Source organism: Telmatherina bonti (assembly GCF_933228915.1).
Source record: "Telmatherina bonti genome assembly, chromosome: 3".
Classification (NCBI taxonomy): Eukaryota; Metazoa; Chordata; class Actinopteri; order Atheriniformes; family Telmatherinidae; genus Telmatherina; species Telmatherina bonti.
In genome coordinates, this window is record NC_136621.1 from 19,234,160 (window position 1) to 19,247,213 (window position 13,054).

At 40.0% G+C, this 13,054-nt stretch overlaps 1 protein-coding gene across 2 annotated transcripts in view; it reads left to right on the forward strand.

Moving 5' to 3' along the window:
- Positions 1 to 613: 613 nt before the first annotated feature.
- Positions 614 to 13,054, forward strand: part of mxi1 (max interactor 1, dimerization protein) — a gene marked incomplete at its 5' end in the record, with an annotated part of 28,517 nt that continues 16,076 nt past the window's right edge. Inside the window, 3 exons of one of the 2 annotated variants that reach the window (XM_079264685.1) lie at positions 614 to 915; positions 3,206 to 3,308; positions 8,029 to 8,058. In XM_079264685.1, coding sequence (XP_079120811.1) covers positions 687 to 915; positions 3,206 to 3,308; positions 8,029 to 8,058 — 362 coding nt within the window. Of the gene's footprint in view, positions 916 to 2,916; positions 2,990 to 3,205; positions 3,309 to 8,028; positions 8,059 to 13,054 lie in introns of those variants that run through there. The other variant, XM_079264686.1, reaches the window with a different exon arrangement.

Consider the following 13,054-nt stretch of genomic DNA (forward strand, 5'->3'; position numbering starts at 1 on the left):
TTTTTGACACATGATGTAGCATATGATGGATGTCACTGTGTTATCAAACAAGTCTGGGATGTGGAGTTTTAAGGTCAAAAAGTTACAGAATGCATCTTTAAGAGTTTCACCAGCCTGAGCTCAGGGTGTCTCCCAGGCTTGGACCGGAAAATCATCTGGTTCTGTGCAGGCACACTGAAAACATGCAGAACTGTGGCCATCGAGGACAGACTTTGGACACCCCTAACCCAATGTGCCACATTGATGAAATATAAAATGTTTCTGCTTACATTGCTTACATTGATACATTGCTTAAAATGACATCTCATTAATAATGTTGAGGCTTATTCTGCTATTACTACCAGAATTTTGCTATGTAGTTTCTTACTTTTATTGCAAAATGCTGTCATATAACTATGTGACTATTCTTTCTTTGGTTTCTTATGTCGCCTGAATATGACAGAAAGTGGCGGGCTTAAGGACCACGCGGAATTGTTGGGCACAGAGGGGCCGGGCTCTCGTTTTCCCATGCACCAGCATCCACTGACATTGGCCCCTGCTCTACATTAAACACCCTGCATTCATAAAAAGAAAAAAAGAAAAAGAACAGAAACGAGAAACCCTCTAACAAGAGCACTGTCCACTGGCCGCTGCCTCACTCCTTACGCTCAGCACGTCGCCATAAACCGCTGAAACTAGAGGAAAAAATGGCCAAAACTGAGAGGCAAAGAAGAAGTTTGAAGAGTGAGGAGTTCTTCTTTGATTCCGAGGCATCTCTCTTGGATCAGCAAGATTTAGATATGTCTAGCTGTCCTTTCAATGACGTCTTCAACTCCAAAGACTCCGAAATGGAGCAGATCAACACTTTTCTGAAAAATGTCCAAGTTTTGCTGGAGGCTGCTAGATTTCTTGAGAGCGCCGAGCGGAAGGACGGAAGTGAGTTTATTTTGTGCTGCGTTTGATCCTTTACATGTTTTTTCTTCTGAATTACAGAAAAAAAAAAAAAAACGAAAAAAAAAAAACAAGACTTCATTGTCAACAGACTCAGACAACAAAGGGCTGAGTTCATTCAACTAAGCACTTCTGCTGGCAATAAGCACAGCGTATGACAGGGCATCAGACAATTGTGGGTGATCTATAGAAAAATGCGCTTATTGGAGAGGATAAAACTGCAAGCTTTAATAATAATTAATCCATGGACTATTTCCATGTGCATTTTCTGCGTGCTTAGACATTCTGCGGTTTCACAACTCTCTAACGAGAAATCAGTATCCCCCTTTGCAGGATAGATAGCCTAAAGCATGACATAGCCTAATAATGATTAGATGTTTGTGAGTGTGGATGTTGGCTCCCAGTGCGTTATAATAAATCTGATCACATTGCGGCGTCCTCCTGCTCAGTTTTAGGATGATGTCATTGTGCCCCCGCAGGCTCGATCGAAAAACACTACTGTATATAGATACAAACAGAGGACACAGGTAAATATGAAATATATATTTCATAGAAAAGATAATAAGTGGCATGGCTTTTAAAACCACCACATTATATGTCTGTAAGGACTAAGCACTGTTAATAAGTTATGGGACTTATTCCAGATGGCAAATCTCTTAAAATGGCTTCATTTAATCCAATGACATTGAAGAATTGCACTAGTAAAGTCGATTTCTTAGTATATTTATTCATGTTGCGCATGTTTCGTCGACCAATCATGGTTTATTAAGACCAATAAATAATTGGTCATAAATACATGAAGGACCTTTACTGTGAGGAAATGTCGATCACGTGAGCAGACGCTAGCATAGAGAGTGCTTTTATGTAATTTCGCCGCTTATGATGAAACGTGGGAAATCTAATAATATCGCAGGAGACAGCTCTCGTCTCGATTGTTTGCTTCCTGCTATTTGGAGGCGTGTCGCCTTGGTTTCCACATGGCGCAAACCTCCTCTGCGGTTGGTCAGGATCGAGCTCAACCCTCAATGCCTGTCAAAGACATCCGCCAATCAGCTGCCCGTTCTTCATCTACGTCATGTGTTGCTGGGCCTGGCTTCAACAGGCAAATACCCTCCCACAGTCCCAGTTGATGTTGGGAATTGCTGTCTTTTTTTTTCCTTTCGTGCGGGGAGACTGTCTGATGACTCGACGAAATGCTATTAATGTTTAAGCCTAACCTGAACACACAATAAACAAATGCACCAGTTAAGAAATTTGAAAAGTATTATTTCATTTTCACACGTCTCCTCATTGTAGTTACATGCAACAGTAACCTACTTCAAGCTCCCAGATTAGATAGTAAATTGTTTCTGTAAATAGTGGCTCCAGGTATAATTGTGCATCCCCAGTATTGACGGAGACATTTATTAATTAGGTTGCCATACTGCAGTATTAATAGTCTATGACAATAAAACAAAGGATGCCCGATTAGTTGAGTTTAAATAATAAAATTTGTGTTTCCCTGTATTTCTCAAATGTATTGAAAAACTCAGATCCCCAGAATACATTGCGGTTAAACCGGCCTCTTCTCCGCCATGTCCCGCCTCCCAGCTGAGCAGCTAGGTAAACAAACAGGAGAGCAGAGGAAACGAGCAGGCACACTGCTGGCTTTCGGTTCCATAGGCGAAATTTTATATAGTTTATATTTGTTTTGTATATATTTAATATCCCGTTTCCTAGAAAATTGTAATACTTTACATTCAATTTTTTTTACATTTTTAACAAAGAAGTCTTGCGAGGATTGGCTGTAGCTTGCTAGCTTCTAAACACTGGACTTTTCCCCATTCATTTCAGCAAATAGATACTAAAAGTACTTGTCAAGATCATAACGTCGTGTACTGATGTATCGTCCTCCTTTTATTGAAAACTGACGGGTCGTCCCTGTTTACAAAGCTAACTTTGAACGCTGAATTGACCCAAGAACCGCGGCGGCCAGTCTCAGGAAAGATGACTGCTGTACAGCTAATAAACATTCAGCGGTTACTGGAGGCAGCGGAATATCTAGAAAGAAGAGAAAGAGGTGATTATCTGTTTAGATGTCACATTTAACTGCTTAAAAATTTGATACGTTATGGATAAAAAAAAAAAAAAAAAAGAGAGAGAAGTGTCAGAAAAAAACGCCTCCGTCATCTGGAGATAATTTCTCATTCCTTCTTGTCATCTAAGGTCTATAGCTGAAAGAAGTAACAAAACGTGCCGATGGCTTTTGCTTTAATGCACGGTTTTCTTTTAACAGAGTGTGAACACGGGTACGCGTCGACCTTCCCATCAAACCAGAGCACAAGCTACCAGAGGCAAAGAAAATTCCGAAATAAGAAGTTCAACAGTAACCACAACAGGTAAGAAACAATCTTTCTCCTCATAGTCCTGAGAAAATGACGGAGTAGTTTCGTTTTTGTTATTTTTAGCTCGACATATTTGTTGGTGTTTCCGATATTAGGACAGGTTTTTACACGTCAGTTTGCTGGAAGACTGAACCGCAGACACCATGTGATCGCCGCCAGCATGTCTGATAAACAGGCGAGCTGTAATCAAATACTGCCTTAATAATTTTACACTATGTCAAGATTGCTAGTTTATGTGTGAGATAAGTCTGATTGGATTTTCATAGAGTATTTCTCAAATACCAATGTGTACATCTGGCCATCTACTCCATTGTTTTGAGGTATTTCACCAGCTGCTTGAGATGTACTACAGTGGCCCAGGTTAGGGATCTCTGTGAAAGCAGGGGTTTTTTTAATGACATGCTACATTTGTCATGAACTACCATCATACCTTTACCTAAAATGTTACTGCAAAGATGAGCTTTGATTTGGCAGCTGACCTTTCTCTCATAGACCATTAGGAATTGTTGCTATTTATGGGTGGTGTTGTTTTCAAGCAACCGAAAGTGAAACCTCCACCATATTATGCTTTGCTGTTTAGGTTGACATAAGACTTTACGAGCACGCTTCATTACTTGGCACATAGAAAGAGAGGAACTTGTAGTATGTAGTGGTGGAAGTAGAGAGGATTTCCCAAGTTAAGACCTGCCGTTATTGTGTTTTCCCTTGGTGTTAGGGTGCTTACTTTAATCTGCCCATTGACAGTCATACATCAAATACAAGTTCCTCTCTGGCTCTCTCAGAGCCTTTTAATATTAATGTATGAGAGGGACCACAAACAGGAACTGTGCATTACTCATCATAAGCCCTGAATGTTGCCTTTTTCTGCATGGCAACAGTCATGATCAGATAAACTGTAAGACTGCAGCACTATTTATAGTGGTTTGTATGAATTTATTCCAAAACGAATTGTGTTAAAGCAATACCTCAAGAGATTGTGTTTTTGAGGAATTTGCTGTTGAACGTAAACTAAATCCGATGAGCATCTTTGCTCTTAAATCGGTACAGAAAGAAGGGCAACTTTTAAGACTGCGTTTCGAAGGAACAGAAATGGCAGCAAAACAGCACAGATATGGTCTTTAAAAGCGTAATAACACAGAGAAGCGCTAAAGATTAGACTTTGCAGGAGTGTTCACAACTCACCCTGTTATTTGACGCATTTACTATCCAACACTATTTCAGATGTGCATATTGTGATATGACTCATTATGTTCCCAGTTGAATTGCGCACCTCGCAGACCAACAAAAATGGCATTATTTGGATTTCACTGCTGATGTCAGGCTTGCTTATGTTCTGCCAGTAGTGAATAACTTTAATGAAGTTTTCCTATACATACATACATGACTAGTCAATGCAGGGGGGGTATTTTTTCAAATTGGTGATAAATGTGAGTAATTTGACTATATTCTCATGGCAAATTACACTTCTCAAATACATAAAGGTGTCACGTATTATAAGAGATGCTTGAATATCGACAACTTTTCTCGTCTTCTGTTTCTGCATATTTAAGATGGGAAAGAAATGTAATTTCATGAATGACATTATGTAGCTGCACTTCGGTGGGAAATGCTCTTGTCTATTCCTCACTAACAACCACAGTTAAGACTTTCCAAATAATTAACAGTTTTATAAGAGATTATTATAATGCACTTATTACAACAAATACATCAACCTTAGAAGTTGACACACACATTTTACTGTTACTTGCTTGTTCCAGTTATAGCTCCCTTCTCAGTAGCACATTGAGGCTTAAAGCTTATCTGACTCTGTCCTCTCCTGCCTACCGTTTATAGCAGGGATGTTTTATCTGGTTGACCCACTCTGCGTGTGCGCTATGCGCATACATGCACACATTCACGTACACATGTACGACAGCAGGAGGAAGCTTGATGTTGTTACGTGGAGCCTTGAGCCAGTTTATAATCTGTATTGTATTGTTGGCACACTCCAGACTTGCAGATATCTGATTCAGGGGGCAGGGAAAGGATTTGCGATGGTAAAAGCTGATGAGAAACTAACTTAACAGATTCTCTAAACACAAGATAAACCATGTGTTTTTGTAGCTTGAATTCAAGGGGCTGCAGACCGAAGGCCCACCTGATTTGGGCAGTAATAAAATAAGATACGCATCACTGTAAGGTTGACATCTAATTCAACAGTTATTTATGCTTCTTTAAAAAAGTTTTCACTGCTTTATAATCAGCTGATGCAGGCATAGTTATAGCATTAATGACCTGGTAAAATAATTTCATAGAAGGTTGTAAGTTTCACAAATTGCTTTGTAAATTTACTAAAAATCAGATGCATTACATTCACTGTGTCAGCATCTGATGTAGATGATTCAAATTAAGTAAATATTCATAATCTTTTAGCAAAAGTAATGTTCTGATGGAATCAGACATCAGGCCTGCACACTGCCATTAGAAAATAGCAACGCATGTCCAAAAGTATACATTAAACTCAAGACTGCCTTTTTTTTTTCCAACGAAGAGCACATGTTTGAACCATCAGCTCATCTTCTGACGTGAAGGTAGAAGCTAAACAACTGAGACACGAGTTTAGATTAAACACTTATGTGATTTTCTGTGTTTTTTGACCGCAAAAACCAGGATGTGAACGCAGCCAACGATAACAACCATGGAAGTCTAGTTGTAGTTGTCGTGTGTGAAAACATATCGAGAGTGCACATGTGAGCACTTAAGCACTTATAGATTTTCTAGAAACCAGCTTCCATGTGAGCCATGTGTTTTGCCATAATAGAAACGACTTAGTCTTTTTGTGTTAAATCAAATTTACTGCCGTGGTTAACTCATTATGCGATCTGTTTATACCCAACCTACGAAATTAACAATGCTTTCTCATGTTGACATGGTGCTTTTGTGATGTGACTTGCATAAAATAAATAATTCATCTTGAGAACAATAATTTGCCATGATGTAGGACCAAGTTGATCAGACTAAATATGGTGATAGACAGTCAACTAGTCCTCTGTTTAGTTATTTTCTGCATTTCACGTTACCTGCATCTTTATATATGTCAGTTCTTCAGGCAAGCTTGGTATTTTTAAAATATAACAGTATTGGGAATAGTATAAATATTGCAGTATTGATCTACCAGAAAATGAAGACGTGTTTTGTTACATTGCATCTGTAAGCCAGGAAAGACACGAGCGGTGGAGTGAGTACCATTAACGAGGGGAGGCAGAGGCAGGCTGAAGGTGGTCCACGTCTTTTCTTTTTATTTTCTTTGTAAAGGGCCAAGTGCAATAAAGTGCATCAGAGAGTTAAAACCAGAAGATGGCTTCTCCAGCAGCCGAAGACAGAAAAAAAAAAAAACCTGATCTGTTCACGGTGCTTTAAATGCCATCTGCTGAAATTGGATAAACCATAAAACTCTACAGGGGTAACACAAAACAACATTAACCATAAACTCATATGTAGACTCTCTAACGCCAAACCATAACCAAAACTAACAAAAAGAAAACCCCCAACCGAAATATACCCCCAAACAAAACCACGCAGATGATAACTAAAGACTAAATAATACTACATCCTAAAACCACCACCCCCCCCCGTCGCGTTCCTCCCCTTGGTCCAGCCCGGAACGTTCTCCAGCGGCGTCTGGTCCCCGGGAAATCTTTTGGCCAGACACCGCCTCCCTGGACACAAGAGGAGGACATAAATAAAAACAAAACCCGACATACACTCTCACCTACACTCCACACTTCGAACATTCACGCATGTGCCCCACACCTAAAAGAAAGTACCAATTTAAAAGATGTACACATATATTGCACTTATCCCATCATAACTGTCGTGCTGCCCCGCAGGACCGGCGGCCGCCATTACCGGAAGTGACGCCTCCCCGGCCGGACCCACGGGCAACAAACATCCCAACAAACAAATATATTTATTTTAAAACGACAATCATGTGCAATTTCTTTATGTGCAAATTAGCACTTCCCCAAGTGCAGAGTGAATAACTAAATGCTGTGAATATTTTAAAGTGCAATGTGCAAAGTGCTTGCGTGAACCCGTAATGAACAAACCTGTTCATTACAGCATCCATCAGCCCTGTGGCCACTCAGATGATGTGGGGTGCTGTTTGTGTTGTAGAGAACTTTGTGTTCCCATGTTGCCACACAAAGACTCTCTCAGGCACCAGCTGATTCACTTTACATTATTAACAGAGCACTGAACCACAGCTGCTTGTGTGTATGTGCATGCTTGTACCTGCCCATCAGCATATAGACACACACACACACGCAGTCCTTTTAATGCTCTGTGGACGTGCGCCTGCAGTGCCACACACACACCCTCCCAGTGTCATGTTGTGTATTGTTGAGGAAGAGACTATATAATGCCGGAGTGCATCCCTGGATGCCATGTTGACATTTGTTGGTATAAAAGCATTGGTGCGCTGGACTTAAAAACAGACTTTTTTGGGATTAGTTGATAAACTCATAATTCATTTTAGACATCCCAGTTCACCATGTACCATTTGAGCCCACGTTTGTAGATATCTTATACTTACTGTCTTCACTTCACAACAGTTTTCTCATCTGATCTGATTTGACCTCTATATATACACAAGATTTATATTTAGCTTGTCCAGTGTTTAAATGTCTACAGTGTCTTTTTATTTGACAGCTTATGTTTTCTATTTTTTTTACAGGTCAACACATAATGAGCTGGAAAAGAACAGGTGAGTTAATGATAATTCTTATATAGTATTAGATTTTCTTTTCATCACAAAGCACGATTTCTTTACACAACATTAATGAATGAGGTTTATATATGGCTTTTCAAGGCACCTGATGCGCTTTGCAGTGAATCCATTATTCATTCAGTCCTTATTCATACTTGGTGATGGTAAGCAGCATGTCTGGCCACAGCTGCTCTGGAGCAGACTGACGGAAATGCGGCAGCCAATGCTAATGCCAGCGGCCTCTCCGACCACCACCGAAACATTCATTCACATTTATACACCAGCGTTGCCGACACTGGAGGCAGGGAGGGTGAAGTGTCTGGCCAGCCTTCCCGTGATTGGGCGACCTGGTCTACCTCTTAAGCCACTGCCGCCCACATTTGCATCACACCCTTATATCTCTACAAGTCTTTTATGTCCTATTCTCACAATTTGCTCTGCAGGGTTTCTGCGTTCTTTCATGTAAACGCACACTCTTCAACAAGCCATTAAAGCTGTATAGAAGAGATTGCTAAACTATGTCCGTCCTCCTCGTTTTTTCCTTCTTTTGCACTCTTTGCAACCTTTTGTGCAGACATTGAGTGCGCAACACTTCGGTTGCGTCTGTGAGCCTGTGTGGTTCATGTGATGCAAATGTCAGTATCTGTGTCTGCATGGACCTGAACGTTTGAGAACACACAGCTGAGTAGATGTGTACGCTGTATTTCACCACCTCAAGGCCTATTCTCTTTAAGCTGTCTTGCACGTGTCTTATTGAGTTTTTCTTGCTGTTTGGGCAAAAACAACAAAGGTCTCTTGGTTGTTGGTTGTCAAGTGGTCACCAACATGTTCTCTTGTGAGTATGACCTAAGCGTCACCCATCCCGACTATTCACCCAGCCAGTTGTGCTATTAAATACAGCTGGATGGAAGTAATTAGAACAAACTGCAATCAGTGTCTGACCTGAAAGCTTGTGGGCATTTGAGTTGCATCTGCTGGCAAAGAGCAAAAAAAAAAAAAAAAAAAGTAAGTGCATGTTGCATCATATTACAGTATGTTGTTGCAACAAAACCAATTATAAATCAGATAAAAAAAACAACAACATGTTTTTCAGCGTAATATGCTTGTATACAAAGTTTGAGCTCAATATTTAATATGATATCTATCTATAATGTAAGAAGTGGAACACTCAGAGAGACCTTTATTTGTAATAGCCATCACTGCATCTCCTGAAAAGAGCAAGAGTTGGTTTTTGAAGAAGTTCTTATCTGACTGAAATTGCTACCACCAGGATGCTTGCTGGTGTTTATTTCTTGGGACTTTGCAGACTTGAAAAGTCGAGCTGTAAGGGTTTTTGTAGAATCCCTGAGGAAGAGTGGCTTATTTAGAGGACTTATGATAAATAGAATAAAATGCGTGCTTTCCGTTTCATTATCTCAAAATGTGTGGGTACAATGATGGGATGTAGGAGGCTGAATCAATTCAGCGTAATTACATATCACTTCAGCCTGCTTTTCTCACCATGCTCCCTGGCAGCCTACTCTGAAAGGATGGGAACATTGGAAGGAGATCCAGTGAGTTAAATATAGACAAGAGTTGTTGTGTCATCTTGGTGCTCATACGCATAGCCAGCTAAGGCCAGCCGTTCGGCTGACTGGCCTCAGCAGATTGCGGCACAAATGCAGGGTTGCATTTTTCAGCACTCCACCCACGCAGATACATGTCAGAAAAAAGGTACCAGCTTATTTGTGTGTTCCTACAACAAATAATCAAGACTATGTTTGAAGCTCTGTTCCAAATTAGTCGTCGTATGGTCTGTTACTATGGCCATTTAAAGCATGTCTCCATCTCCACCAGCTACAGCAAAGCCTGGAGATGGCAGGACGGAAAGGATCACTGGGAACTGGTTAAGAGTGGGGGCATAGAGTGAAGGAAGGCTACTGCATATTATTGTAACCATTAGGTTCAAATTCATTTGAAAAGTGGTAATTACTTAGCCAAATGTACAATGGGACTCCAAAGGTTTGCCTATTTATTTGTGCATTAAACAACATTAGTTTGGGATTTTATATATTTATATTTCCACATACTGAGATCTGCAAAATCACTGAAATGGAGCTGAATGAGAGCACCACGAACAGACAGATCCATACCTCTTTATTGTTCCAAATCTACATACGTACCAGGCATTTTTTTTTTTTTACTTTAGACTTTTTCAGCTTGATACAGCGAGCATGATGCTCATGGATGGTGATTAAGATTTCTGTTGGCAAAGAAAGGATGTCTAGATGTACATGGTAATCCATCTTTTAAGAACTGCATTTAAAGTCAGCCTCATTTATAATCCCCCCTATTTTCCCAGCAGCTAATCCAATTCCCCTGCCCGTCTGTAAGTTATACGTATCCGGTATAGTCGCTCACCCAAGTGTATCAGACTTGTATGGTGATTCTACAACAGCAGCGGCAGTCTTTTTTTTTTTCTTTTTTTTTTCCCCTTCTAGACAGAACAGACCAAAATGTTTTCCAACACTCATCGGCCCGTTCTATTCACAGCCAGTGAGGTGTTTGGGCTTGTGTGGTTAGCACAGGTCTTGATAACCTCTGGAACATGTAGCCTTGTCGTGACAGCCGAGACCTCGGAAGAAGGATGAGTCGCTGGAAGGAGAAAGAAAAATAAAAAATATATGTGCACACACACATACACATTGCAGATACTTAGCCTCTGCGGTGGGACCAGATAAAGTGGTGGCACTGCTGCTTTGATCTTGTGCTTCCTAACAGTGCTATTTAACTTCCACATGTCGCTGCTAAATTACTCTACCTTAGTCGGGTTTAACAGGAAAAGGCTTGCAGGCCTACATCTCTACCACTTTGATCTACCCTCGTGCCTCATAGTCATTTGCTTTTGAACATGTTTATAATAAATTCCCAAAAGCTCCAGTTGTTGATTTTTGTGTTGCTATGTGTGTTCATGGCACTGATTTTGATTACTCAGCTTTTAGTCTGTACATGCTTGTTGCTGCCTGACTGCACTTATGGATAATCAATACAAGCTTTTAATTAAATCTGCAAGAACCTTTGTCATTTTTGTTCCTTATCTATTTCAACTTGGTCATTTTATTTATTTTTTTTTTTTTTTACTGGCACTAGTATTATTATTCCAGTCATCCTGGCAAGTAATAACTAGGTAGTGGATGTATTATTATTTTGTCAGCTTGATTCTGTAGGAGCAGAACAAACAAGTTAAACACATTTCATTGTTTGACTGTGGAATATTAAAAAGGCCAACTCTTGGCCCGGGTTGCCCTGCTACAATGGCACGTAGGCGTATCAATGATGCTAGAATTTGTTTTAGTTATGAGTTATTTGGTGCTTTTATATTAAGTTACTTACACAAATAAGGAGAATTAGAAAAAGTATTTTATTTCCATGGAAGAAAAATTGGTTATATATCCAGTATGTGTCTGTTTATATATAAGGAAGCTTTTGTGAGGGTGATTTAGATTTTTATTTGGATATTAAAGTAAAAGGAAAAGGTAAACAATGCTTCAGTAAAAAAAGCAACAAAAAAAAACAACCTTTTTCCTTTTTACAACCAAGATCAATTATTGGACAATCTGAAGGTATATTTTCCCATCACCCCCTCAAGTTGCTTATTTTTAGTCATCATCTCCAAATAAAAATGTGACCACAAGATTTTGTGCATGTAGCTTGAACCTGAATAAGACTGGCTGCCAACGGCAAACTTCAAATGGCTTATATGTTTGTTGAATTTGAAAACTTTTGCGTATTTATTCTCAGTAAGCAGTGAACCAGAAAGTCAGAAGCGTCCTTTCAGCCCTGGGCTTGGTTAAGCAGTTAAACGAGAATGAGCTTGGGTTACTTTTTCTGGTTGTGCTGATGCTTCTTGAAGAAAGCAAATCTGCTTCTCCAGTTTTTCTGCTGCCTGCCCAGTGAGTGCTGCCTATTCTCAGGCTCTGCTGCAGGGCCTAAAACTGGAACCATTTGTTCTGACCAACGTGACAACTTATAAGCTTTTCTTGGCACATAAAAGCAGCTTAAGGGACTTGATCTTTGGTCTGGTGAGTCCAGCTAGAGCATGCGCACGTGCTGGAGCATTTCAGCTCCCCTCTCTCGGAGCCTACACGTACTTGTTCTTAACAGCCTGTATTGGCTTTGGCTTAGCTAGCAATAGTCTCAGAGGCATGGAAGTAATTGACAGGGTGATATTATTAGTAGTGTGATCGGACAAACACACCTGACAAATGGAAGCCTCGAGCACGCAAGCCCAATCTGTGCTCCCGATTTGCATACTGTGAGCATTTCTGCTCTGTAATTACCACACTGAGGGATGAGCCATTATCAGGGTAGGATATTGACACCTGCCACCCCAGTCAGATTGTGGTTTCAGCTGCCTTTTTTATCCCTACTACAGTCGAAGACCCCAAACTACTGTGTTTTCTAAAGGTTTACCTGACTTATAACTCATGCAATTTGCTCAGAAGTTCACGCGTTACCATCAAACCAGACAACTATATAGTCATAACAAGTTAATTTTATCTTGTATAGCTGCAACTTCAAGCAGCAGATTCCTATTCAGTTTTCAGCTTTCTGGCTTGCTAACCATTTTGTAATATGATGTTTTCAGAATGTGTCAAAGTCCACCCTTTGCCATAAGGAAACCAACAAATCAAAACAAATAGAGCACTTATTAAACTTCTAATCAAAGTAACTGGGTCATTAAGGGTTTACTAAGAAGTGGAAAAACCAGTTGGAGGATGAAAAATGGAAAAAATGAGTTGAAAATTTGCACAGAATCTATTGTTAGAGTAGACTACAGGTCTTGCAGCTGCTTCAAAGCAACTTTATAGAGAATGTTGGTGCGTGTGTGGAGTAATGGCATTTAACTACACCATTCCTTTCTTTATTTGTCTGAATCAGCATTTCTTTTTTATGTGCATAATTTCTGCATTAAATGCTTTATCAAAGGTGAGGTTGAAAAAAAAATGTGCTG